General features: G+C 49.5%; 1 protein-coding gene across 6 annotated transcripts; it reads left to right on the top strand.

Annotated features, from left to right (window-relative positions):
- The first annotated feature begins 1,559 nt into the window (after positions 1 to 1,559).
- Rangap1 (RAN GTPase activating protein 1) lies at positions 1,560 to 27,304 on the top strand. Of its 6 annotated transcripts, none has more exons than NM_001244855.1 (16): positions 1,560 to 1,739; positions 7,395 to 7,541; positions 9,640 to 9,767; positions 11,214 to 11,273; positions 12,821 to 13,000; positions 14,958 to 15,092; positions 18,727 to 18,885; positions 19,572 to 19,685; positions 19,953 to 20,052; positions 20,133 to 20,217; positions 21,028 to 21,211; positions 22,011 to 22,130; positions 25,042 to 25,144; positions 25,962 to 26,050; positions 26,139 to 26,260; positions 26,443 to 27,304. In NM_001244855.1, exons 2-16 carry the CDS (start codon positions 7,430 to 7,432, stop codon positions 26,510 to 26,512), a joined length of 1,761 nt encoding a protein of 586 aa, NP_001231784.1. In that variant the 5' UTR covers positions 1,560 to 1,739; positions 7,395 to 7,429; the 3' UTR covers positions 26,513 to 27,304. The 6 variants fall into 6 exon arrangements, 4 of the variants coding, with proteins under 4 accessions (NP_001231784.1, XP_006242163.1, XP_006242162.1 ...); XM_006242101.5 differs by lacking the exon at positions 1,560 to 1,739 and adding an exon at positions 1,809 to 2,235 and having other exon boundaries at positions 26,443 to 27,296; XM_006242100.5 differs by lacking the exon at positions 1,560 to 1,739 and adding an exon at positions 5,347 to 5,596 and having other exon boundaries at positions 26,443 to 27,296.
- The last annotated feature ends 201 nt before the right edge of the window (positions 27,305 to 27,505 follow it).

The raw sequence follows: 27,505 nt of genomic DNA, 5'->3' as shown, positions 1-27,505 counted from the left end.
TATATGTTTCTGCCTTCAAGTATGTTTGTGCCCCATACATATGCAATGCATGCAGAGGCCAGAAGGCAGCTTTGGATCCCCTTGAACTGTAGTTACAGACTGCTGTGAGCTGCCATGTGGGTGCTGGGAATTGAACCTGAGTCTTTTGGATAAGCATCTTACCTGCTGAATCAAGTCTCCAGCCTTACTCCACACATTTAATAAAAAATACCCTTTGAGAATAAGTTTTAAACAACATGTTCTTTATCTTTAATCATTTCAGCAGTTTTCTCCAATATATAGAGGAAAATACATGTCGCCCCAACCTCTCATTCAGCAATCAGATAGACAATGATTCCATATAGAATTTTTTTCCCACACACCGAGCATTCACTGATTTTTGCCACATACAATGGTTGGGTGTATGCCAAGGACTTTAGAAATATATTCCAGGAAGAGGGTAAAACAACTGCTCTTGTTACTTTAGTTCACACTATCACACATAACCCACGGTACAATAAAAAAAAAAAAACCTCAATATTGATACTAACATTTACTATACAGACACATTTTGCTAATTATTTTAATATTGTCCTTTATAGGAAATCTCTGTTGTCCAGTGAAAGATGAAACACAGGCCTAAAACACATCTTTTTCCTATTTATTTGTTTATTTTTCAGTGCTGGGGATGGACCCAATGCATACACTTGTCACTGAGCTATGCCCCAGAGCAGCCATATTCCATCATCTTTAATCAGTAACATTCTTCAACTTGCATGGCACACAAGATTTTGGAGCAATAGAGACCAATTATCTGGAAGATGATCTTGGGTTCGTCTCTCTCTCTCTCTCTCTCTCTCTCTCTCTCTCTCTCTCTCTCTCTCTCTCTCTCTCTCATTTGATTAATTTTATCCATTTGAAGAACGGACTGCCAGCCATACTGCGTCCTCGGTGCACCTCGGCTATGGTGGTTGTGTTTGTTCTGTTATTGATGTTAATGTGAATCAGCTAAGGCGATGCCTGAAGGTTGTCTCTACTAAGAAATAACTTTCTGCATTTTTTTTTAATTATCGAGGAATCTTTGAAATTTCCTTTTAATTTCAGAGTAATTAGATTTTTTTTTTTTTTAAGTCGTTTCTTTTAGCAAGGAGATCCCTATTACTACTGATAAGCTCCAGGGACATGCCTTTCATTGTATCGCCTTTGTCAATAAAGTTGCATGAATGAGAGCGCTAACCTCTACGGAAGGGTGCGGCTGCCTCTCGGCATGGTCTGCCGGGATTTGTAGTCAGCGGATGCACCGGTCAAATACCATCCAACAGAGTCCCGTAGAGAAAGAGCCAGAAGCCGAGAGGGCGGGTGGAGAGGAGGGTTGCGAACTCCGAGCACTGTGCATCATGGGAATTGTAGTTCATCTTGTGCGTCCAGCCATGGCTGCGCGGGAGGACAGGACTTCCCTTCCCAGTAGACCCCGCAAGCGAGCCCGGCAAAACGCCGCTCCGGCTTGAACAAATCAAATCGAAGGAAAGAAACTGCCGGCTTTCAAAAATCCTCCTCCGCCGCCATAATCGCTGGGGATCGTGGAGCAGGTGGTGTGCACAAGCTAGACGAGCAGCCGCGGCAGCGAGGACAGGCGAGCAGACTGGTCACTGGAACCGCCGTATAGAGGCGCGGTGACCGGCCTGGCCCTCGCGCGGGCTCTCAAGCAGTGACCGACGCGTGCGTTCCGTCCCCCCACGCGGCGGCGCCGCTAGTTTGAGGTGAGTCGGGGCCCTCACGCTCTTCCTGTCACTTGCTTGGCTACCAGGGTCCGGGTGGGGCGAAACGATCGCCTCATGACTACCCCCTTTTGATCTCGCTGAGCCCGGCGTTGGGGGATGGGGCGCTGGGCGGCGCTACCCCTTGTACGTTTGGAGAAACTGAGGCCTAGAGTGGACGGTAGCCACAGCTGTCTCTCCGCGGTGGCGCCTCACGTTGGCACCCATCTCACCTGTAGGCGGTGAGAAGCCGCCTGCCGTGCCGGGTGGCGCCACCCAGTCCATCGCTGCCTACCCAGTCGGCCCACGTCCGCGCGGGAAGCCTGGCATGAGTCACTGCTGACGCTTTGCTGGGTCGATGGATGGCTGTGCACCTGAGGACGTCTCCCACGCGGCCGCCCAGGAGGAGAGGGCGTTTGTGTATTGACCGTTTGTGTCTGATCCCTCGCAAGCTGTCTGCTGACCTTGGATAGCTCAATACCATTTCTCTTTTGCTTTGGTTAGTCATTCTTTAAAGTGAATGGGGGAGGGCTTGTGTGTGTCTGTGTGTCTGGTTCCAAGACCTGAAATTGTGCCTCCCTTCTACATGGAGCCCGACCACCGCCACCCCGTTTTAAATCTCATTGTCTCATCGTAGAACTGTAAGAGGTGGCTGAATTCTAGATAGATTTTCACTCATCTTCGTGTTTGTTGGGTTTCTGGCCGGTGACAGCTGGCTGAAGTGCCTATTTAACCTACCAAAGCTGACCTGGCCTTCAGATTCTCCCAGCATCCCTTAGTCCCTACTTGAAGTTTCCAGCCCAGGGCTTGGGCTGCCTCTTACCCCCTGAAGCTCTTCACTGTATAATCCAGACATTTTGGTCCTCTCCCACTCTCCTCCTCCATCCCTCTGTCTTCACTTCTAACTTCTTGCATATGAGAGCTCATTTTTCCTTTGTCTTCCCCACCTCTCTGTCTCCCTGTCTGCAAGACAACTTCCCTTCCTTGGAACAGGTGAACCCACCAGAGAGCTGCCCCCAATAAACCTGCCTTTATACTTTAATTTGGCTTGAACTGGCTTAGTTGGTCCTAGGAGAATACCTGTCAGTGTTGTCATTTTTTGAGCCCTCAAATATCAGGCCTCTTACTGGGACCCTGTTCCTGTCAAAAGCAGCTTGGTGCACTTTTAGCTGCTAAAAACCTTCCAGGGACCCTCCTGGTCACTCATCCTATACAGTAATTAGGATGTCTTTTGTGACTTGAGTCTTTTCTCCTCTGCTCTAACCGTAGCCCCACTGGCCTTGCAATTCCTCCTCTATCCCATGAGCCTTTGCATATTGTATTCCTTTTGTAGGAATGCTCGTCCCTCAATTTCTGCTTGGCTCAGTCTGTCATATCTTTAGTTTCTTTACAGGTAACACCTTTAATCATCATTCTACTGTAAACAGCTCCCCCTCCCCCCCAAAAAAAGAAACCCATCAAAAACGAAAACCACCTTCTTTGCCCCTTTCCTGGTTGCTTTGTGTGGGGATTTTTTTTTTTTTCTTTGTATTTTTCAGACAGGGTCTTGTGTAGCCCAGGCTGGCCTTAGCGCCTTTAGTAGTTGGAAATGGCGTTGAACTCCTGATCCTCCTGCCTCCCCAAGTACTAGGTCATAGGTGTGCCACAGCACCTGGCCTTTTTTATTATTTTATTTCTTGTGGTGTAAGAGCTTGAAACCAGCCCCTCACAAACCCTAGGCAAGAGTTCTACTGCTGAACTGCCCCTCCCTTGCTTCCACGGGCTTTTTCATTAACATGTAAAATATTTTGGTTTTTGGAATATAAATAAACTTCAAGGAATATGTGCCTTACTGTAGTTCTGGTATTCCAGACAGTGTCCACTACATGGTGCTCGATACAGTGTTTTGCTGAATGCTTTGATATTTTATCCTGAGTTGTAATGTATGCTTATTGGTTAATAAATCAGGGTGTTTGGGGGTAAAATAAGGAAAGTGATGGGCAGCTGGCCAAGCCCAGAGGAAGCCTCGGATAGGCAGGAAGTCCTGAGGCCCAGGGGCATTTGGAGGAATCTGGCTCTGACCTTTGTTCAGCTGAATCACTGTCTGCTTGTGGTCTGGCATTCAGAATGTGCTCAAAGAATGACTTGACAGGTCCGGTGTCTTAGTTGGTGTTCTGGTTGTTGTGAAGAGACACCATGACCAAGCCTATCCTTTTTTGGGTTTTCAAGGAAGGGTTTCTCTGTGTAACAGCTGTTGGTTGCCCTGGAACTTGCTCTGTAGACTATGGTGACCTTGAGATAGATATACATGAAGTATAAAATGTCTTATTGAACAGGTTTAATCCACTATCATCACATTGGGTAGCATTGTGGCATGCATGACACTGGAGCAGTAGCTGGGAGCTATAACCCATTCTAAAGACAGATAGAAGTCAAGTCTACGAGCCTATGGGGGCTGTTCTAATTCAACACCACTCCCTGGTCACCTGCCACATTCTCTTTGGGAACATGGAATTATCATTCTCTCCTCTCTGTGGTAGTGCTGGGGCTTGAACCTGTAGCCCCCTATGCCTGATAGGTCCCTCACTTGGCTGTATGCCAGCTCTACTTTCTCATTCTGCCAATGTTACGCTCCCGGCTGTGGGCAACTTTGTTTTGTGGTGACATTATGAAATATATATTTGGTTATAGTCCTACTTCCTGGCATAGAAAACACCTATTCTGATGCTGATTGCTGGCTCGGAGCCCCTTGGGTAGTACTAGGGTGGGTGGAGGAAGTCATTAGAAAAACCTAAGCAGAGTTGGAGAGTGGGACTCAGGTTTATCAGTGACACTATGATTTAACCAATCATGCTTATGTAATGAAGTCTATGAACCTCCAAAAGGACAGGGCTCAGAAGGCTTCCAGATACCTGTGCACAGAGAGTCTTGGAGGATGTTGGTTTTAAGAGTGCATGGAAGCCCTGGGCTCTTTTCGCAGCCCTTCCTTGTGCATTCTTTCTGTTTATCTGGCTGTTCATTTGTATTCTTTAAAATACCCTTTGTTTGCTGGCATGATGGTACACATCTTTATCCCTAGTTCTGGGGAGGCAGAAGCAAATGGCTGGTTTTCTATGACTTTGAGGCCATCTTGATCTACAGACTGAATTCAGCCAGCCAAAGATATACATTGAGACCCTGTATATGAATGAATGAATGAATGAATGAATGAATGAATGAATGAGTTATTTGCCGGGGGTTAAAGATATAGTTCAATGTGAGAAATCTGGGGTACTATCCCTAGCACATACCCATACAAACACACATCCTTTACTAAAAAAAAACAAAACAAAAAAACCTATTTTCTCTGAGTTCTGTGAGTTCTAGCAAATTAACTGACCCCAGGGGGAGAGTCATGGCAACCCTAGTTCATAGCCAGTAGATCAGAGGCACAGGTAAACACACTGGGGTTCATAGAGCATCACCTGTGGGGTAACCTTGTAGACTGGGCTCTCAACTCCTGGAATCTGAGTGTCCAGACTGAATTGGGGACAGCGTTCAGTGCCCTGCAGTAGTTAGTTGCTTGCTTGATGAGTTCAGTGTTAGTGCACAATGGAGAGACTGAGGTATTTCCCACACCCTGATCTATTGTGATGGCAGCTCTTGTGATGTAGATACCTCTGGTCTCCTAGGAACCGCTGAGGGGCCACTGTGGCAAGTGCAGTCTCTGGCCAGGGTTGAAACCAGTCATGCAGTGGCCTTAGCCTTGTGTGCCTCCCGTAGTCATGTCAGCATGGGCAGTGGTGCCTTCTGTGGGATGGATGACCTGGATCCCATAGCCATCTATGTCCTGTTTGAGGAGTGGGACCCTCAGGCAGAGTGCTACCAAGATGATCAGGCAGGTGCGTGACTCTTGAAGCAGCTGCTACTTTTGGGACGCGACTGTCCCTGATCTTTCTAATGACACATTCACTTCTCTGGGTGGGTTAGCTCTTGGGCTCTCCACATCAGGAAGGGGGCTAATCTACAACCCTGACGAGATCTCAAGGGGCGTGGCACACACACTGAGAGGTTATACTTGGGATATCAAACCCGGGGTCTTTTTTTTTTTTTTTTTTTTTTTATTCATTTATTATATATAACTACACTGTAGCTGTCTTCAGATGCACCAGAAGAGGGCATCAGATCTCCCTACAGATGGTTGTGAGCCACCATGTAGTTGCTGGGAATTGAACTCAGGACCTCTGGAAGAGTAGTCGGGTGCTCTTAACCGCCGAGCCATCTCTCCAGCCCCAAACCCGGGTCTTAAGTTTTGAGAACAATGTTTTTTACAAAGATTTTTTAAATTTATTTTAAAGATTTATTTTATGTATATGAGTACACTGTAGCTGTCTTAAGACACACCAGAAGAAGGTATTGGATCCCACTACAGATGGTTGTGAGCCACCATGTGTTGCTGGGAATTGAACTCATGACCTCTGGAAGAGCAGTCAGTGCTCTTAACCACTGAGCCATCTCTCCAGCCCACAAAGATTTTTTTCTTTTTTTTTTTTTGTTTGTTTTATTTGAGACAGGATTTTATTCCGTAGACTAGACTGGCCCCCCATGTGCTGGTGTGGTGGTATGAAAAGCATAAAAACAATTTTTTAGTAGTTTTAAAAATTTTGTGTATATTAGTGTTTTGCCTGCATGTGTGAGGGAGTCAGATACCTTGGAACTGGAGTTACAGAGAGTTATGAGCTGCCATGTGGTGCTGGGAATTGAATCCAAGTCCTGTGGAAGAGGAGCCAGTGCTCTTAACCACTGAGCCATCTCTCCAGCCTGAACCACTATTTTTTTAAATGTGTAGAGTATGTTGCCTTGCATATATGTCTGAACCATTTGTCTGCAGTACCCACAGAGACCCTAGTCAACATAGGATGCTGGGATCAAACTCTAGTTCTCTCCAAGAGCAGCCTCTTTTTTTTTTTTTTTTTTTTTTAAGATTTATTCATTTATTATATGTAAGTACACTGTAGCTGTCTTCAGATACACCAGAAGAGGGAATCGGATCTCTTTACAGATGGTTGTGAGCCACCATGTGGTTGCTGGGAATTGAACTCATGACCTCTGGAAGAGCAGTCGGGTGCTCTTAACCACTGAGCCATCTCTCCAGCCCCAAGAGCAGCCTCTTAACCATTGAGCCTTCTTCCTAGCCCATTGAAAAAATATTTTAAAATTTTAATTCACTGTAATTGTGTGTATGATGCATGTGTGAGCAATGGTGTGTGTGTGTGTGTGTGTGTGTGTGTGTGTACACATGTGAATGCAGGTGCCCTGAGAGGTCAGAAGTGTCTGGTCTGGAGCTGAACTTAACAGGCGTTTGTGGGTGATGGGAATCAAATGTAGGTTCTTTGTAAGAACAACAAATACTCATAACTGATGAGCCATCTCTCCAGTCTCCCTTCCCTTCTCTTCCAAGAATCTTTTTTACATTTTTTTTTTTAAAGATTTATTTTATTTATTATATAAGTACACTGTAGCTGTCTTCAGATACACCAGAAGAGGGCATCAGATCTCTTTACAGATGGTTGTGAGCCACCATGTGGTTGCTGGGAATTGAACTCATGACCTCTGGAAGAGCAGTCGGGTGCTCTTAACCGCTGAGCCATCTCTCCAGCCCCCCCAAGAATCTTTTTTAATGCAGTTTGTTTTCTTCAGTTTACAGACCTCCAGGGGAGCCCGCTGTTGTAGTCATGGCCTCTGAAGACATTGCCAAATTGGCAGAGACCCTGGCCAAAACTCAGGTAGCCGGAGGACAGCTGAGTTTTAAGGGCAAGGGTCTCAAACTAAATACTGCAGAAGATGGTAAGTTCCTGGGCTGGCTGTGTACGCATGCTTGCTGGTCTCAGGCTCTCTGAGCTTCCTCATCTGGATCAGTTTTGTCCTGGCAGTCTTGTGCCATTGGTCCACTCTAAGTGAGGCTTCTGTGACTATTACTTGAGAGATGAGGTGGGGCGTGGGGAGGGTGTTGACAGGGTTTCACTCAGACTAGTCTTATACCTGTCCATCTAGCTCAGCCCCCTGGCTTCAGGACTGGGTTCTTTGCATCCCAGGGCAGCTGTCTTCCTCGCAGCAGAGGCCCTGAGGGAGCTGCAGTAAAACGACAGTCTTGGGCCCTCATGGGAAGTTTCAGTCCTTGCATCCAGGCACCCTTGGGAGATAGAATCAGGTTCCTGTCTTTCCATTCATGACTAAGGCTTTAGCTAGCATGGAGAACCCTGAATCCCTTGCTTCCTTTAGACCTTGTGAGGCCTCTTAGGGTTCTGGCCCAACCAGAGAAACTGGTTTGGACTTGCCAGACTGTCTCATGTACCCATAAATTACTCCCCTCCAAAGGAAACTTTTTGAACCTTAGGGTGGTAGGGACTGTCCATTCCTGACCACTTCGTAGTACTTGGAAACTGACAGATTTCTCTGGATACCCAAACCCCTCAACTTCATCTGCTCTGTTCAGTAAGTGAGGCTAACTCATTCAAGGTCGCAGAGTTCACCAACTGCAAGATTAGTGAGGTCCAGCTGAGTTCCCTGCTCCCATGCTTCTGAATAGACATTGGGCTTATTTTAGTAAATACAGGTTTGCCAAAGGCAGTTTTTAGTTAGCCTGATGACCCAAGTTCTATCACTGGAACATGTGGTAGGAGAGAACTGACCCCTCAAATGATTCTCTGACCTCCACATTTATGTGAACTTCTACAAACAGTAAATAAACAAATGCATACTGTTTCCTTTCCAAGGCTTTGTTCCCATTTTGCAGATTTGAAAAGTGACTGACGTCAGGATATAACTCCCGCAGGGCAGTCACCAGTGCTGGAGGTAGGGGTGAGACACTCAAGCTTTGAGCTCAGGGTGCAGCTCTGTTTAATCCTCGTGTTGTACAAACCCTGGATGTGATGCCCGGCACTGCAGACGGCAGACAAAGGCTGAGTTTGGCTTTGACATTCCAATGGCTGATTTGTCTGTGTCGCTGGCTTTATGTTAGGTCACTAGGAGTGCCTAGCTTACTCTAGCCTTTCAGCAACTCCTAACTTTGAGGGGAAATGAGGTATTTGGGAGGCAGAATGTGAGCATCTTTGAGAAATTTGAACAAAGGACCCAAGAAGTGAGGGTCACTTTATCTACCTTTAATTTTTAGTTTTTACTTATTTATTTGGTAAGATGGAGCCTCTTTGTAATTCTGGTTGTCCCTAGAACTCGCTGTGTAGACCAGAGTGGCCTTGAAGTCACTGACCTCATCCTCTCAATGCTGCCTCCTGTGTACTGGGTTAAAGGCCTGTGCCACCAGGCCTTGCCGTGCCCTTCTTGCTTAAGGCTTATGCTTCCTCGCACAGCCATCTGGGAAATCCAGTCTCCTGACATTAGAGATGGCTACCTTTTGGAGCAAGATTTGCAAAAGGCAAAGAGATCAGTCCTAGCCATTGTCTGTGGGACCCCTGAAGAGGAGACCCAGAGCCATATGACAGCAAGAGAATTAGAATTTCAAGGTCAGGGTTGTCGATTTAGCTCAGTGGTAGAGCGCTTGCCTAGGAAGCGCAAGGCCCTGGGTTCGGTCCCCAGCTCCGGAAAAAAAAAAAAAAAAAAGAATTTCAAGGTCATTCTTGACTAGGTAGAAAACTTCAAAGCTGACTGTGCTACATCCTGTCTTTAAAAATCGCAGAAACAGAAAGGAGAACCCCGATTCAAGTGTCACTAGTGTTGACTAAACCAGTGAGTAGACCTGTGTTTGTTCAAACAGAGGAATAATAGTGTGTACAGTTCTGCTACTTCAGATGCTGTGAGCCTGTCCTGGTCTCCTCTCTGCAGAGGTGCATGGTTCAAAGCCCTTGGGGTAAATGAGTAAATGCTTCCTGAGTTGTCCTGCTGGGTTCAGGCTGCCTAGGCCTAAGCCTGTGTTCTTTTTACATAGCTAAAGATGTGATTAAGGAGATTGAAGAGTTTGATGGCCTGGAAGCTCTACGACTGGAGGGGAACACAGTGGGCGTGGAAGCGGCCAGAGTCATCGCCAAGGCCTTAGAGAAGAAGTCCAAGCTGAAGGTGAGGGGACAGCAGAGGAGGCTTGTACTAGATAAGATCCCCTCACTTTGCAGCAACTACCACTTAGATCTTGAACTGTCAGAGGCCTGTCCTGGTGGCAGACCCCCACATAGCCCTCTCCCCTGACACAAACTGAACACAAAGTCTGACCCTTTTTTCTGAAACGAAGCAACCTTCTGGTGGCATTAGGAGTACAGGAGTCTTAATTGGAAGGGGCACCCATGAAAGACAAACTCGGAGAGTCTTCTGCTCACAGTGTTCTTCCAAGGAGCATGAAGGTTAGCTAGCAGACTGGAGAGATGGCTCAGAGCACTGACTGCTCTTCCAGAGGTCCTGAGTTCAAATCCCAGCAACCACATGGTGGCTCACAACCATCTGTAATGGGATCTGGTGCCCTCTTCTGGTGTGTCAGAAGACAGCTACAGTGCACTCATATAATTAATAAATAAATATTTTTAAAAGTTAGCTAGCACATGCTTCTAATAGGCCATTCTTATAAAGCCACCTGGAGTGACCAGAGCTGGGGATATGGCTTTTGCAACCTAGTTCTAAGTGTCTCCTGCCTGTGTGACTTAATCTGATCATTTACACTGAACTAGCTTTTTATGTATTTTAGAAGAAAGAACTTATGTTTATGGGTATTTTGCTTGCATGTATGTGTGTGTGACACACGTACCTGGCACCTGGCAGAGGACAGAAGAGGACATAAGATCTGGAGCGGAAGCCTTAGGTAGTTGTGTGCTGGAACTGAACCAAGGTCCTCTGGAAGAGCAGCCAGGGCTCCTAAATGCTGAGCTGTCTCTCCAGCCCCTAAACTCACCTTTCAAGTGAGTAAAGGCGAGCACCATTCTCTAAAAAGAAAGTCACCAGACATAACACACCAGAAAGTAAAGCAGGATAGTGTGGACTGCAGTGTGACACTATTTCCACCTCACGGCTCTAAGTCTGAGTCTTGTTCTTCATTTGTTAAAAAGCAAGTTAGTTGGTGGGCATGGCCGTACAAATCTGAAATCCCAGTATTTGGGAGGTTGGGAAAGGATTAGGAGTTCAAGGCTGACTTTACCTCCATAGCTTGGGGCTGGCTTGGGCTACCGGAGACTCTTGCATGGAAAACAACAAAAAGCATGGAAGCAGGAAGGGCCCAGCCCCAGGCGGATGTCGGGCTGGAAAGAGGTGCTTCTCCGTGGTCACGCCTCTGTTTACTTCTGTGGTGTTCTGTCACCCACAATCTTCACCTTCCACCAAAGGGTGGGCAGATCAGAGAGAATACTCTTTGTTTCTGGGTCCCTCTAGCTGTGGCCAAAATTGGTCTAATTATCTGCTGAGAAAGCGGAAATTAGGAAATCTGGATTCTCTTGGGATGCTCTCAAGGAGGCATTGCTGGTGAGACTTCACTTGAGGCTGCTCCTGGGTTTTCCAGCTAACACTTTCCTTCTTCCTGCACAGCGATGCCATTGGAGTGACATGTTCACCGGAAGGCTTCGGTCCGAGATCCCACCAGCTCTGGTAAGGACCAGGTTGTGCTTTCCTGCAGGGACAGACACCCCCTCACACCTGGAGAGTCATTTCAGCCTCACAGGTGAAAACAAGGCTAGCCCAGCCCCTGCCTGTGTCCTGACAGATGATGGGAGCCAGTGAGGATGTGGAGCACTGGGCCACGCCTTGGATGGGCGGAGATGCTGCTCAGAGCAGGCCTTCCCAAAGTCCCGGTGTCCCTGGGACTGTCTGTATACAGCGTCTTGTGACTGCTCCACCTTTGTTACTGTGTCACGTTGTTTGCTCTGATGCTCAAGTGGCTGCAGTTCCAGATTGTCTAGAGCCAAGTTCCCAGCATTTGAGCTGTAGAGAGAGGGAAAGAAGAGAGAACTAACCTGGTTCATAGCACCAGCTATCAGTGGGCTCTTACAGGTCTCTCTGCCTAGCACAGGGTCTCAAGACAAAGGAGTCTGTGGTGTGACTGTCCCATCTCATTCTCAGGCCTTCATATGGCACAGTGGGGTTTCAGGAAAACCTCACCATCCTCCTAAAGAGCCAGGCAGAGGATTCTGGTCTACTATGTTGGACTACCTCCTGGGGGATGGAGTTAGTGTTACCCTGGAAGGATAAGCAGGATTCAGACACAGGCTGAGTAAAGTAGCCAGGGCGGCTTTCGTGGGGCCTCTCATAATCGTTTAGTTCCCGTATTGAAGAAGTGCTGTAGCTCCACATTCCCCGTCAGGAGAATGGGTCTTAGGCATGTAAGTAAGAGGAAGTGAGCGAGCCTTTGGGCGCGTGACAATACTGGTCCAGAGAGAGGTAGACACAGTGCACAGCTGGGGCCAGACCTTCAGATGACAGTGCAGCCATTGTCTCTGTTAAGTAATAGGATAACCTGTGGGTTGTATGGGCAAAGGCAAGGTGTTCCCTCTTGAATTCCTGCCACTGCGGGGCTACTTGCCCACTCATGTCTGCCCCTTCCCCCACCCCTTTTCTGGCAGAGCCACCTCGGGCCATTTTTCCTGGAGTGGCTGGGGTTGTTTTCTGTACCACTCCTGTGTTTCCAACAGCATCTTGCTCGGTCAGTCCTGAGGCTTGAGGTGTTTATGAGGCCTTCCTGCATATCCAGAGGGGCCCCCAGCTTAGGCGGGCTGCCATCTTTCTGTATCTCTTCTCTGGTTTCTGTTGCTCTCTGGAATCTTTGTGTTGACTGGCTGGTTCTCCTCTTCTGTGAACTCAGTGCCACCTCCTACAGAGAGCCTTCCAGATTCTCCTACCCCCAGGCCCCGCTCACTCCCATTACAGTGTAGGGAACAGTAAGGAAAGTCTGCTGTAAAAGACAGTGTCGGGGCTGGGGACTTAGCTCAGTGGTAGAGCGCTTACCTAGGAAGCGCAAGGCCCTGGGTTCGGTCCCCAGCTCCGAAAAAAAGAACCAAAAAAAAAAAAAAAAAAGACAGTGTCTGGGCCGACCTGGGTCTGACCTGGGTCTGACCTGTGGAAAGGGCTTGGGGCTGGAAGAAGAAGAAGTGGCATCTGGTCGATGTCTGGGAGACTGAGCGAGTTCTCTCTATATCCAGATCTCACTAGGGGAGGGGCTCATCACTGCAGGAGCACAGCTGGTGGAGCTCGACCTCAGTGACAACGCATTTGGACCTGATGGAGTGCGAGGCTTCGAGGCCCTCCTCAAGAGCCCAGCCTGCTTCACCCTGCAGGAACTCAAGCTTAACAACTGTGGCATGGGCATCGGTGGTGGCAAGGTGGGTTGGCAGCCCTGGGTAGTCCCTTCCTGCATGCACACTGGGCTATGAGTTCTAGTAGCTCTTAAGACCATCTTTGGGGGCAGGGGCTGTTGTCTGTCACTTCAGAGGAGAAAAGCAAAGCCTCAGATAGCAGCCTGCAGTCAGTGAGGAAAGGAGTCCAGGAGGTTAGGTTGCTAGGCAACCATTCCAAGTTCTTGAGTTGCCTTGGCAACACAGAGACAGTGCTGCTGCATAACCTGCTCTGACCTGCTTGCTGTGTACAATTCAGGATTAGAATATCTATCCCTGGACCAAACCTTGTTACTCAGAAGAGCAGGCCCAGCGCCAGTCACAGGGCTTATTTCTGGACAGGGCTGGGCCCCGAGAGTTCACCCTGTGACCACCAGCCATGCAGTGATGGAGGCCACCCTTTTCTTTCCCTCCCTTTTTGAGGTTCCATCAGACCCACAACAGCTAGGACACAGCTGAGGGATGGGGTACATTTATGAAGATGGCTTTGTGTACATTGCTGGTCCCACCTCCATTTTCCTGTACAAGTAAACAAAGGTTTGGGGGTTTGGGATGAGTAGAGAGTTTGAGCCTTTACCAGAGGTTCCATTCCCTTTTCCCACCCCTTGTGACAGTGAGGATTGAACCTTGAGCCTCAGTACATGCTTTGCAAGGGCTCCACCACTGAGCTAAATCCACCTCACAGACTCCAGTCAGATCAGAGAAACCTAGAATGGGCCTTGAATTGTCCCAGGCTAAGGAGCCAGTGACCACCTCTGTAGAGGTTGTCCTGTGTTGTGAAGGGAGAATAGTGGCAGGTTCAAGTCCTTCCGTGGGTGCCCTCTTCCCTGTCTAACACCCTTCACTTAAAGGAAGCTTTTTTTAATGTGTTTGTATTTTGGTTTTGGTTTTGGTTTTGGTTTTTCAAGATAGGGTTTTTCCATGTAGACCAGGCTAGCCTTGAACTCACAGAAAGCTGCCTGCCTCTGCCTCCGCCTCCCTCAAGCTGGGATTAAAGGCTTGTGTCACTAGTCCCTGGCTGTGTTTTGTTTTGAGAAAGATATTTTATAGCACAGCCTTGTCTCCAACTGAGGTAGGGCCTCATGTACTTGCGGCTGGCCTTGAACTCACACTGCTGGAACTCAGCCACCCGAGTGCCTCCTCTCTTGCTATGTTGTCCAGGGTGGTGATTCTCCTGCCTCAACCTCCAGCATGTGCCACAGCAACCAGCTTAGAAGCTTCCTCACGGGCACTAAATCAGTAGACCGTGAGAGCACGGCCTTGAACTCGACTCCCACTTCCCCTTCCTCCTGAGTGCTGGGATTCCTGATGCTGCATGGCCCCAGAGCTCTGTACCAGCCAAGCTACATCCCTAACCAGAAAGCAGCTTACGGCTTGCGTTTGGCATATTTGGATGGCTTACGTCATCCGTTTTGTACTTGGGGCTATTCATAGGTAAAATAAAGGAGACTTAGACACAAGTACTGTCAGATGCTACAGACGGATGCTACAGGGGGTCTGACGGAAACCCCCTCAGAGAGAGAGAGAGTAGGAGAGACGCTGTTCTGGTTCAGAGTCTACTGGTTTAGTGCCTATGAAGAAGTTTCTAAGCTGGAGGCACTCGGGTGGCTGAGTTCCAGCAGTGTGAGCTCCAGGCCAGCCTCAAGTGCATGAGGCCCTATCTCAGTGCAAGAGTCTGGCCTCTCACAGCCTAGTTTCTTTGTTTGGAAGGTTGAGATCATGACAGGTTTATCCTAGCAGAACTCTGGGATATCTGGGAATCCACACCACAGTTAGCTGGTCTGTCTGCCTCCACCTGCCATAGACGCTGCAGCTAACCCCAACCAGTACAGAAACGCCGCAGCGCCTAACAGCTCTGTGTCCCCTATCTACTCCCGAGGACAGCCGAGAGGCAGGGGGGGTCAGGGCCTGCCAAGATATGCACACGGCTGTGCCTTCCTTACAGATTCTGGCAGCAGCTCTGACTGAGTGCCACCGCAAGTCCAGTGCCCAAGGCAAGCCACTGACCCTGAAGGTGTTTGTGGCTGGCAGAAATCGCCTGGAGAATGATGGAGCCACTGCACTGGCAGAAGCCTTTGGGGTGAGTCATTTCTTTTACTCTGCTGTGCCAGCAACAGAAGGGGGTTGTAACAGGCTTTAGTTTTGTTGGGTTGAGGTGGGGTATGTCTCTAGTCCTGACTGCTATAGACCCAGCTGGATTCAAACTTAGAGATGTCCTTGCCTCCTCTTATCTCCCGAGTGCTGGGATTTAAAGGTGTCTGTCACCATACCTGGCTTCTTCTTTGGTTTTTCAAGACAGGGCTTCTCTGTGTGCCCCGTGCTGTCCTGGAACTCAAAGCCTGTCTCTGCTTCCCAAGTGCTAGGATTAAAGGTGTGTTCCATCACTGTCCAGCTATTAATCTGCTTATTATAGGTGTGTGTATAGGTGCCCATGCCATAGTACATATGTAGAGGTCAGGCAGGGGACAACTTGGCGGGATTGGCTCTCCCTCCACTTTATGTGAGTTCCAGAGACTGAGTGTCTGGTTGTCAGACTTGCACAGCAAGAGACTTCACCCACTGCATCATCTCTCTGGCCGGCCTGCAGCACCTCTGCCAGCTTTGCCCCCTGGTCCCCTTCTCTCTCCTGTCCCCATGTTCTAGGATAGTATATACCTTCGTGGTGCCCTAGCTGTGAGGAGTGGAAGCTTGGGTCTTCATTCCCTTCTGTTCCAAGCAAACAACCTCCAGCACTAAGCAAACAGCCACAGCAGCAGCCCTTGTGTGTCCCTCAGAGTGGGGTGTCCCTCAGAGTGGCCCAGCTCAGGAGCTGCCCCATAAGGATTCCTTGTCCACCCTGGGTGGGAAGGAATGGTCCTTGCTCACCGCTCTCTAGGCTTGGGGGGGGGGGGGGACTACTTGCTGTCCTCAGATAGGCCCTTCCTGGGGCCTGCAGCCCTCAGTCCTCTACTCTGCCTAGAATTGGGGTTTTGCTCCATCCACAGTATCCCACCCTGAGTCTGTGGTGATCAAGATAGATGAAAGGCTGTTATTTCTAATGTAGCTGAACAGAATCATTTGTACTTGGGTTTAAAGGTCCTTGCCATGGACAATTTCAAACCCACATACACCTTTTGGGGAGCGTGTGAGTGTGTGTGTGTGTGTGTGTGTGTGTGTGTGTGTGTGTGTGTGTGTATGTGTGTGTGTATGTCAGTGTCGGTGTCAGAAAACAAACTCAGGTGTGCTATAAACCTCAGCTATGCAGTCCACCTCATTTTGGCTGGAGCTTAGGAAGTGGGCTAGAATGTCTGAATAGTGGGCCCCTGGGATCCTCCGTCTGCCTCTGGTGGTAGGACTGCTTGCCACCATTCCCTGGCATCTTCATGTAGATCCTACAAGTTGAACTCGGGTCCTCATATTTGCAAGGCAAGCACTTGACTGACTGAACCTATGTTTTGGGTTTTGTGTGTGCTAGGTCTTAAACCCAGGCTTCAAACTTTTTAGTAAGTGCACACTCTGTGTGGAGTGCTCTGTCGAAACATGGGACCTTTCCTTGAAAGTCTGAGGTAACAAGGTACAGTCCTCATGTGGAAAAAGACGGCTGCATCTAGGAAGATCCAGAAAGTCTTCCCCAGTGTGCAAGCTAGTTTTTGTCAGGTTGATACGGCCTAGAAGAACTGCATGGGAAGAGGGTTTGGGGTTGGGGTGCACATGAGTGCAGGTGCCTACAGAGGCCAGAGGCTTTGTCCCTCTGGTGCTGTTGTTCAAGGCAGTTGGGAGCTCCCAACATGGAGGTTAGGAACTGAAGTCAGGGCTTCTACAAAGCAGTGTGTGCTCTTAGCCACTGAGCCATCTCTCCAGTCCCTGAGGTGAGGGTCTGTGCTTCACCTGAATGTGTGTTTGCCATTGGTGCACAGTGAGACCTGGGTTAGTCTTCTCCAGCCTCAGAGAAGAGTCTTAGTGAAGAGTTAGTCTAGATCAGGGTGGCCTGTGGACTTGTCTGTGAGTGTCTGTGTGTGTATGTTGGGGGTGAAGGGCATCTTTATTGTTACTTGTAAGTGAAAAGACACCACCACCACCACCCGAATGTGGGCAGTACCATTTATGGGCTGTTCTTGAATCGTGAAGAAAAGTAGCTGAGGGAAAAACAAGCAAGCGAGGGTTTTCATTCACCTGGCTGGGGAGGTGATGCAGCTGGCGGTTTCTTCGGCTGTTGCCTTTGACTTTCCTGAAATACTGGCTTTGACTTGGAGTTGTAAACAAACGGAATAAAAACTTCCTTTTCCCACACTTGAATCTCTCCCGTTCCTGTTGCTTGCTGGTCTGGGGGCAGACATGCTGTATGCACGCTGAGCCAGGTTGTTTCCCCGGTGGGTTTCTATTGGCCTTGGTGCTTCTATAGCTCTGAGGAAGAAGGGCATTGGCAGCTGATGGAGCTCGTATTGGAGAACTCAGAAAGGGGCTGTGGCTCTGAACCTTCACCAAAATAACTCACCTTTAATCCCAGCATTTGGAAGGCAGAGGCAGGCAGAACTCTGAATTTGAGGCCAGCCTGGTTGACAAAGGGAATTCCAGGACAGCCAGGACGACACATAGAAAGAAAACATCACAGAAACCTTTCTTTTAAAAAGCACTTGCTTCCGTGTGTTGGTTTTTGTCTACATGGCTGTGTATACCGTGTCTCATGCCTGTGGGGGCCAGCGGATAGCACCTCTCCCAGAACCGAGTTTCAGGTAGTTTTGAGCCACCATGTGGGTGCTGGAAGAACAGCAACTGTTCTTAACCTGAGCCATTTCTCCAGCCTCTCTTTCTCCTCCCCACGTCCCCAGCCAGACTTGCTCTGTAGACCTGGCTGACTTTCAGAGACCTGCTTGCCTCTGCCTCTGTTTCCTAAGTGCCAGGCTCTGCAGCCTTGTTTTTTAAGACAGTGTCTCCTTATGTAGGGCTGGCCTCAAACACAGAGATTTGCCTCCCAAGAGCTAGGATTAAAGGCGTGTCACCATGCCTGGCCCCCTTTCCTAAGTTGCTTTTTGTCAAAGCATTTTATCACAGCCACAGAAACAAACCCAGGGTTCTTCAGGAGCTGGAGTTCTAAGGTAGAGCTGCGGGGTCAAGAAGATACCAGTGGTGGAGAGGTGGATTAGCACAGGGCACTGGCTAAGGACCGGAGTTTGGCTCCCAGAACCTCTTGTCAGACAACTGATGCTGCCAGTAGGTCCAGTACCAAGGGATGCTCTTCTGGTGTCTTGGCACCTGACTCACAGGCACAGAGACAATTCACCAAATGGGGGTCTTTTTGTTTGTTTTGAAGAAAATGCCAGTGGGAGTGTAGCCCAGCATGAGCATACTCAAGGCTCTAGCTTGGAGTCTGCGAGACAAATAGAAATGTCACCAAATGGGGAAATAATGGTGCTCAAGCAGAGAGATGAGGGGCCAAAAGACTAGAAAGACACGGCCTGAAAGTGAGGCTGTAGCTGGATAGGAGGTCCTCAGAAAGACAGTGGCCCTGACATCCGGGAAAAAGCCCTGACTGCCAGCCAAAACCTTCACCACCACTACATCAAGGAGACCAACAAGAAACCTCTATTCTGGTTGTGAACCTGGCCAATCTTTAGCATCTCTGACCCCTTATCGTCTCCCTGGATCTGATGTAGCTGTGTCCAAAAGCTTGCCTGGAAGTTTAACCTCTCCCTCTGAGCACCAGGCCACACTCTAAACTCTGTTTTGCCCCACAGATCATCGGGACTCTGGAAGAGGTCCATATGCCACAGAATGGAATTAACCACCCTGGTGTCACAGCCCTGGCCCAGGCGTTTGCCATTAACCCCCTGCTGCGAGTCATCAATCTAAACGACAACACCTTCACTGAGAAGGGTGGGGTGGCCATGGCTGAGGTGAGGCAGGGTGTCAGGCCACATGGGCCTCTGGAGGCTCGTTGGCAAGCATGGCTTTCCCCTATCTTTCCATCCTTCCATGATGAATACCCACAGCCCCTCTCATTTGCACAGATTAGGGTTTTGTGTTACAAGGTCCTTGCAGCCTAGTGAGTGGCCTCTGGGTGGGAAGGGCTCATGAAAAGTTATAAATGTCACAAATGCAGGTGTTAGCACCAGGTAGAAGGGGGGATTGGATCTTAGACTTGAGCTTGCTTGTTTTGATGAGGGATAAAGGACTGGTTGATTCTGACTGGTGGGGATGGATGGTTCAGGCACCATGATCAGTGTAAGAAGTCTACAGACTAACAGGGAGCCTTCCTAAGTTGGTCCTTACTGAAGTGACTCAGGTTTGGGGATATTGGGATGATGAAGGGAAAAGGAATTTGAGACCTTGTAGAATTACCCAGTTGAAGTGATCTGTAAACAGTAGGAAGCCATGGCGGGTTTGAAGCCCTGATGTGTTGGGATGCAATTAGATTTTATTCATGCTTTGGGGAGAACTCTGTAAAATGGAGAGCAGTGGGGTTGGGGTTTAGCCAGGGCTTCAGAGGCCAGTGTGCAGTGAGGAGAACTGAGGAGAGGCTGAGGCCTGGCCAATGGGTAAGAATAACAGCATCACCCAGACCCTTGCTTCCTCCTTTCAGACCCTGAAGACACTGCGACAAGTGGAGGTGATCAATTTTGGAGACTGCCTGGTGCGCTCCAAGGGGGCGGTCGCCATCGCAGATGCTGTCCGTGGGGGCCTGCCCAAGCTGAAGGTGCTAGCTTTTCCCCTGCTGGGGGAGCGCAGGGGGATGAGCTCCTAAGGGGTCTGGTGTGCAGGAGGGTGGGCCAGCTCAGTCTTCTCACTTGATAAACATGTCTAGTACTTTGCACTGGGTTCATGGTGTGATTTTTCTTCCACCCCCAATGCCAAAGACAGAAGACCAATCCTGCTTTTACTGCTCAAGGGGAAGCTGAGGGGAATAAGGCTTGTCTCCTGGCCCAGGTTTGACATGCTTCTCTACTGTTCCTCTTCCCTTTAGGAGCTGAACCTGTCATTCTGTGAAATCAAGAGAGATGCTGCCCTGGTTGTTGCCGAGGCTGTGGCTGACAAGGCTGAGCTGGAGAAGCTGGACCTCAATGGTAGGCTGGGGGTCAGCCTCAGCTCTGGGCAGCTGGCCCAAGCACTGCCCTCCCTGACCTTCCTTTCCTTCCCGGACCAGGCAATGCCCTAGGAGAAGAGGGCTGTGAGCAGCTTCAGGAGGTGCTGGACAGCTTCAATATGGCCAAGGTGCTGGCATCCCTCAGGTAGGGAATTATGGGAAAGTGGCTCCTGAGCCAAGAGTCAGGCCTGCTCTTCACTTACTCTCTTGAGTTTGTTTCCAGCTCCCTGCCAGCCTAGTAGCTGGCACCTTTCGCTAGGTGTTGGAGAAAGGGATGGGACTTTTGTGTGCTCACCAAAGGACCAGCTTACAGACCTGTGTGTGGGGAGGCCCTGAAGGGCTGCTGGCTCCCTTGATTTGTTTTGTTTGAGGCAGGATTTTAGTATATGACCCTAGCTGGCCTGGAATTTGTAGAGGTCCCCCTGCCTCTGCCTTCCATCACTCCCCACAGGTCTTTGGCAGAAGCAGCAAGTGGAGGAACCTATGGGAGGCGCAGGCATCTGAAGGGGATGGACTTGGTTCCCAGTGGCCGGCCCATAGGAAGGAATGGAAGAGGTCGAGGCAGGCAGTGTCATCTGCCTGCCTCCGTCATCCCTAGGGAGGCACTGTATGTGTTCTCGAGGCTGGGCCTGGGGACTCCACTGTAAGGCAGAGAGAGCTTCAGGGGAACTAGAAGGCCATCGCACTTCCACACTCAGCCTTCTGTGGTCACAAGAGACACCGATCCCAGCAAGCTCCTCTACCTGCTCCCGTGTGGGACTTGGCTCTTTGGGACAGTGACCATTTGATTCTTCTGTGTCTGTAGCATAGGTACTAACCTTAGTGGACAGAAGACTGGGGACCCTGCTTGCCATCCTGGGAGCAGTGCTGCTTGGCCTAGCCAGAGTCCGTAGCCTCAGAGTTAGACCTCTGAGTCAACATGGGCTGCTAGGCCTTAGCTAGCTTCTCTCTGCAGTGATGATGAGGGAGAGGATGAGGATGAGGATGAGGAAGGAGAGGACGATGAGGATGAGGAAGATGAGGAGGAGGAGGAGGAAGAAGAGGAGGAAGAGGAGGAAGAGGAAGAAGAGCCACAGCAGCGAGGGTCAGGAGAGGAGCCAGCTACACCCTCGAGGAAGATCCTGGACCCTAACAGTGGGGTGAGTTTGTTATTTGCTGGGAACAGAGTCCTGGGGTATGGCTAGCACCTGCTTCAGCCCAGTAAATACAAAGGCCAGGTGGTTCTCAGACAGTCATTCCAGGAGAGACCTTTTTGAGTATTTTGCCAGAATGTAAGTGCACCTGTATGCTTGTGTTTTATTCTGTGTAGAAATAAATTGTAAATTACACAGAGCTGAACATGACTCATGCCTGTCACCCTAGCCTTAGAAGAGTGATGCAGAAGGATTACCAAAAAGTTTTGGGGCTACCCTGGGCTACATAGTTAATCTTTCTCCTCCCTGCTATGGGTTATCCCAGTGACTCCTGGGGCGGTCAAGAGCTGTAGCTGGGGTTTACATTGACTTGGGTTTGTTGCCTGACCCCACTGGCATGTGACCCCATGTGTCTGTCTCGTAGGTTCCAAACTACAGCTAGAGCCCACACACACTCCTAGAGCAGGGCTGCTCTCCTGTGCTGTGGGAGACGCTGATTGACCAAGTGCCTCTCAGGGTTAGGTTTCCCTGTACTTGCTGGCAGCAAGCGCTGACCCATGGCAAAGCTCCACTCTGAGTGCAAAGGCTACATTTACCTTGCCTCTTCCCCAAAGCTTCAGAACCCCCGGAGTCAGCAGCCATTGCACCCATACACTTGGGGACCTGTGACTGAGGGGGGTGAGTTCAGGGCCTAGACTCCACAGCTGGCTGGGGTAAGGATGCTATTGGTGCGGGAACGGGCACAGCCAAGTCGAAGAATCTGGGGTTTGGAATCTACAGAGCCCCTGTGTCACCTATTTCTCAGGAGCCAGCTCCCGTGCTGTCCTCCCCGCCTCCCACAGACCTGTCCACCTTCCTGTCATTCCCCTCCCCAGAGAAGCTGCTGCGGCTGGGTCCAAAGGTCTCGGTGCTGATAGTCCAGCAGGTAAGAGCATTCCCACCCTCCACCCCTTTAAAAATTAGGTTGGTCAGTGAGTTGTGTCATGAGGGTCCCTGCTGTGTCCTAGCAAAGCTCAAGTTGAAGAATTTGAGTTTTTGCGGGAGTCACTTATGCATGTCCACAGTGGGTGTTCCATGGGCTGAGCCTCTGAGCTTCCGCCTGCCTAGCTGCTTCCAGAGCAAACCCCCTTTCTGGGTTATCTGTGCAGCTCAAGTGCTAACCAGCCTCACATGATGTCATTCATCCTCGGAGGAGCAGGCCTTAACATTGTCCTGAAGCGTGGTTTCTGTTACCCTGGCAACCTGAAATGGAGATCACATACATCCTTAGTTGTAAAAAATAAATGAAGCGGGGCTGGGGATTTAGCTCAGTGGTAGAGCGCTTACCTAGGAAGCGCAAGGCCCTGGGTTCGGTCCCCAGCTCCGAAAAAAAGAACCAAAAATAAAATAAAATAAAATAAATGAAGCATTACGTTTTGCTAGGCACAGCTGCTCACACCTTGGGAGGCAGAGGCAGGTGAACTTCTTCGAGTTCAAGGCCAGTGCAGCCTACGTAAAGATTTCCAGCCAGCTGGAGATACATGGTTTTTCTTTATTTTTTTTTTAACTTCCTTTTATTTTGAATGTGGAGGTCAAAGAAACTTGAAGTTGGTTCTCTTCTACCAAGTATCAACCTCAGGTCTTTACGCTTGGTATGTATGTTAGATTTTAAGATGGCTGCCATTCCCTCAGGCTGATTTGCAGTGTTAGAGTAAGATGATGACCGCTCTCTGAGTATCATTAGACTGCCTTGGCCCACCCACCCACTGCCAGCAAAGACACAGACTTCATGTAGCTCAGCTGGCTCGGCTGGGTCGAGCTGGTAGAACCTGAGCAGCTTGGTCAGCGCTGGTCCTTACTTGCTGCCTAGTCAGTCACCCAAGGTTGCTCTGCAACACTAGGCATCCGTCTTCGGACTGCAGGCCCAGACAGACTGACAGACCTTTCTGTGAAGCAGGAAATGCAAAGGACTGTCCTACCTGACTCACCCAGCTTCCCAGTGTCCTGTTTGTCCCCAGCAGTCGGGGCAAGGGCAGTTTGTTGCCTGGTGGCTGGCTTTGTCACATTGAAGCCAGCCATGTGTAGTTCTTCAGTGCCCGTCTGTGAATTAGTATTGGGAGGACTGCTGACCTGTCTCACTGTCACGAAAGCAATATCCGCTTCACCCCAAAAAGGCACTGCTCATAGGGCCATCATTTCTAATAAATGGTAATTACGGACTCAGCCTTCTCAGAACTCAAGGCAGAAGCCCTTTGAATTTGAATAGGTATCAGTTGTATAATGTATTAGCATGTGTACATGCTTTAATTTACAAAATGAAAGATAGATTATATGACATTGCTCAAATGTGTCATCAAACAAAGTCTGTATTTTTTTTTTTTTTCTTTTTTTCGGAGCTGAGGACCGAACCCAGGGCCTTGCGCTTGCTAGGCAAGCGCTCTACCACTGAGCTAAATCCCCAACCCCCCAAAGTCTGTATTCTTCATTCAGCATGAAGCATCACCGTGGGTGCCTTTCTGCTTCCCTTCAGAGGTCTGTAGACTGTAGGGTGGATGCCTCTGAAGATGTATTCTGCAGTAAAGGAGTGTCTAATTTGGTTTTGTTTGTAACTTACCATGAATTCCTTTAGCCCCTTTTTTTAATGTGCTGTTTCCATGCACATCAGATCTCATCACAGATGGCTGTGAGCCACTATGTGGTTGCTGGGAATTGAACTCGGGACCTCTGGAAGAGCAGACAATGGTCTTTACTACTGAGCCATCTCTCCAGCCCCTCATCTCTCTTTATCTGCTTTAATCTGATCTTTCTTAAAGAGGATATAATTGCAGTCATTACTGGAAATATTGTGTGCTGATAATCGAAACAAAATTATATGGGGTTCAAGTACCCTTTTGACACTACAGTCTATTTTTTTTTAACAAAGGAAATATTTTTAATCTCCTTCAGAGACTTTATTTTAGAACTCTTTCTCTCTGTGGTTGCTTATACCCAGTTGCTTTTTTCTTTTTTGTTTATAAACTTATTACCAGTTCAGAAGTTTGGGGCGTCTCAGTCACACTGCAGTTTCAGGAAGACGCTCCTTTTGCCCTGTGCAGCTGCAGCCTCCTTGGGCCTGCATCCCACCCCCCTCCCAGGAAGCTGCTGGGCCTGTGTTTTAGCAGGCCACCTCAGGCTGGGGTGTGCTCCTGGGGGGCTTCAGTGTGGGCTCCATACCTGCTGGCTTCACCAGAGCCTGAGACGTGCACTGTGCTGGCTTGCTCAGTTGCTAAGAAACCCACTTCCTAAATGTCTTTGGTTCCTCTCTTGGCCTAATACCTGAATCTGCCCATGTTTATTAGATTTCTAGCTGTCATGTTGGATGTCAAATACTGTCAGACTATTTAACCTGCCAATTCCCAATAAATACAGAGATTTATCATTGTTTATAGATAGCTCAGGCCTTAGCTTATGCTATTTTTTAACTAGATCGTGTAACTTAGTTAACCTTAACTATATTAGTTCTCTCCAAGTCTAGTTCTTTCCCAGAGTTCATTCCTCTGCCCAGAAGGCTCACCTTTCCTGCCTCAGCTATATCAGAGAACGCCTTAGGCAGGTGAGGAAGGACAGAAACACACCTTCGCACGGTGTAAAAATTTATTACCCCAGCACCTGGAGATAATGGTATTTAACTCACTTGCTGTACCTGTTGTGGCTAGGTTTTCACCAGATTCTAGGGAATAATCTGGGAAAGTAGCTACCTATCCTTGCTGCCCACCATGCCCCTCCCCCAGTACTGCCAGGACCTTCTGCAGCTGTTTTGTATGAAGTCAGAACCTTGAGGCTCCAGTGTCTAACCAGCCATTATGTCTTGTCCTCAGACTGATACCTCCGACCCTGAGAAGGTTGTTTCAGCCTTCCTGAAGGTGGCATCTGTGTTCAGGGACGAAGCCTCAGTAAAGACAGCAGTGCTGGATGCCATCGGTAAGGGGAGAGAGGCAGGGCTGGTAGACCTAGATGCCTTCCTGAACTCTGCACTGGGGAGTTTCCCAAAGCATACAGTTGTATACAGTTAGAACTGAGGCCAGGTAGGGTCAGGGCAGGACACTGCCTATCAGAAAAAGCCAGATAGTCTACTCTGTAAGGCCTGTGAGCTCTCCTGTCAGGGAGGCCTTTGTTTTTTGTGCCTGTGTGAAATGCTGCTGCACATGTGGTCACAAAAACAGAAGACGCCTGCTCTCACCCTCTCCTGAAATCTTTTTGACATCTCCTGTCTGTCTCCAGTCCAACTCTACCTGTCACCTTCTCCCTGTCATATCCGTTAGAGCCTCTGGGTATGACAGGTTTGGCCAGGCAGAGAAGAGAGGAAGGCCCAGGGAAGGAAGGCAGAAGCCATGGCAAGAGAAAAGGAGAAGAGACACGCGCCTCTTCCTAGGCCCTGTGCTCTGTGCTCAGGGCTGTTCACTTGGGAGGGTGGTTGGAAAGGAAGTTCCTGGCTTTTCCCCAGGAACTGTGAACATTTACAGATACTGGAGACTTTTTTTTTTTTCTCTCAATATCTAACCACACCCCACATCCCCTACCCCTCGTCTTTCCCACCACTTTGGCTCCATGTACAAATGGTACTGTCTCCACACCTGTTTTAGATGGAAAGCTGAGCCTTCCCTTGGTTCCAGTACTCTGACCCCACTGCAACCCCTTCAGTTTCCCGGTCTTGACAGGGTCAGAGCTGGGCTCCAGATACCCTTATGTCTAAACCTCTCCTGCCTGCTTACTACCACATTCCATTTCTACCCCATAGATGCCCTCATGAAGAAGGCCTTCAGCTCCTCCTCTTTCAATTCCAACACCTTCCTTACCAGGCTGCTCATCCACATGGGTCTGCTCAAGGTGAGGCTTCCTGTCACTTCCTGTGGGTCACTGAGGTAGGAAGCAGGGCTCTCAGGTGACCTTGGAGCTTGCCCACCTTTATTTGCAGAGTGAAGACAAGATCAAGGCCATTCCTAGCCTGCATGGCCCCCTGATGGTGTTGAACCACGTGGTACAGCAGGACTATTTCCCCAAGACCCTTGCACCGCTGCTGCTGGCGTTTGTGACAAAGTGAGTAGTGAGTGATCCTGTCTCTGCCTGAGCTAAGGCTCGTGGGTGGGGTCAGTCTCAAGAGTCCCAGCCCTGCTCCCACGCAGAGGCCGTCCCACCCAGAAGCAGACCTTTCTGACTCGGACACGGAACTCCCAGGTCCCAAGATATCCACACCACTCACTGAGCTGTCTTCTCCACAGGCCCAATGGTGCACTGGAATCCTGCTCCTTTGCCCGCCACAGTCTGCTGCAGACGCTGTACAGCATCTAGATCTAAAACCAGCTGCTTCTTGTCCCTCACCCTGCCCCAGTGACTGGGGGACTTGGATGGACTGAGCTCAGCCAGCATCTCCATTGGATAGGATTTTGACCAGAGGCAGGGAAGTGTCTTTGTCCCTCGTGTCGTGTTGGTCCTTTGATACTATGTTGGTTTGGTGTGTGTGGGTATGTTCTTCCTGTCTGGACTGCAGAGCTTCATCTCCCTGCTGGACTCACCCTGGTCCACTGTAGGGCATTGATGCCCAGGGGAAGGGCTGAAAGCTGCTTAGTTATTAAACTTAGGCCAACTTAGCCATAGGCCCTGTTGGCTGTCCTGCCTTCCTGTCCCACCAAAGCCTGGGGAATTAGTCTGTGTGCTGTGTCTTGCTGTGTCCACCGTGCCTAGGGAACAGAGACTGTCAGAGATGGGCTGCATTAGAAAGTGAAACTCTGGCCTTAACTGTGTGGCTTGGAGGAGCAGCCGGGGGCCAACCCCAAAGAGCCCAGGAGTGGAATAGCCTGGGGTACCCTGGCTCTTGGACCCAGTGGAAGAAGCACCTTGGCTGGCCCAGCCCTGTTCTTCATCCTGGGGAGGGAAGGGCAGGTCCCCTCATGCCTGAACCACATGCTGGGCCTACTCTTTGAGCGTTTTCTGAGACAGAGTGTGTAGCAGGGATTGAGCTGGGTGGGAGATGCCCTGTGACTTCCAAAGTGGCTGCTTGGCCACCTCCTGCTTCCTGTTGTGTCTGTGTCTGGGCTGCGCCTGGGAGCGTCACAAATAAAAGTCACTTGTGGTAGTTGCAGAGCCCAGAAGCTTCTTTCCTCAAAAGTGGGGACAGCTCAGGACGCACACGGGGGTTCGAGGTTAGGACAATGGGCATGAGGACCCAAGTTCACATCTTCAAGAGCCATGTACACTCGCCCTTTGCATACACGCCAAAGTGTGGCCTAGGGGGGCCTTAGTGCGGGGTTCCGTCTCAGTCAGAGGGGCAGCCTGTCTTCCCCC

Source organism: Rattus norvegicus, chromosome 7, assembly GCF_036323735.1.
Source record: "Rattus norvegicus strain BN/NHsdMcwi chromosome 7, GRCr8, whole genome shotgun sequence".
Taxonomy (NCBI): Eukaryota; Metazoa; Chordata; class Mammalia; order Rodentia; family Muridae; genus Rattus; species Rattus norvegicus.
This window is presented reverse-complemented; position numbering and strand designations above follow the sequence as displayed.

What these genes read in the sequence shown, in the direction of transcription:
- Rangap1 (XM_006242100.5), top strand. Translation starts at nt 5,488, where the DNA reads ATGGGCAGTGGTGCCTTCTGTGGGATGGATGACCTGGATCCCATAGCC. An exon ending in CTACCAAGATGATCAGGCAG is followed by an intron (nt 5,597 to 7,394) that starts GTGCGTGACTCT and finishes TGTTTTCTTCAG; the next exon opens with TTTACAGACCTCCAGGGGAG. An exon ending in AGCAGTGCTGGATGCCATCG is followed by an intron (nt 25,145 to 25,961) that starts GTAAGGGGAGAG and finishes TCTACCCCATAG; the next exon opens with ATGCCCTCATGAAGAAGGCC.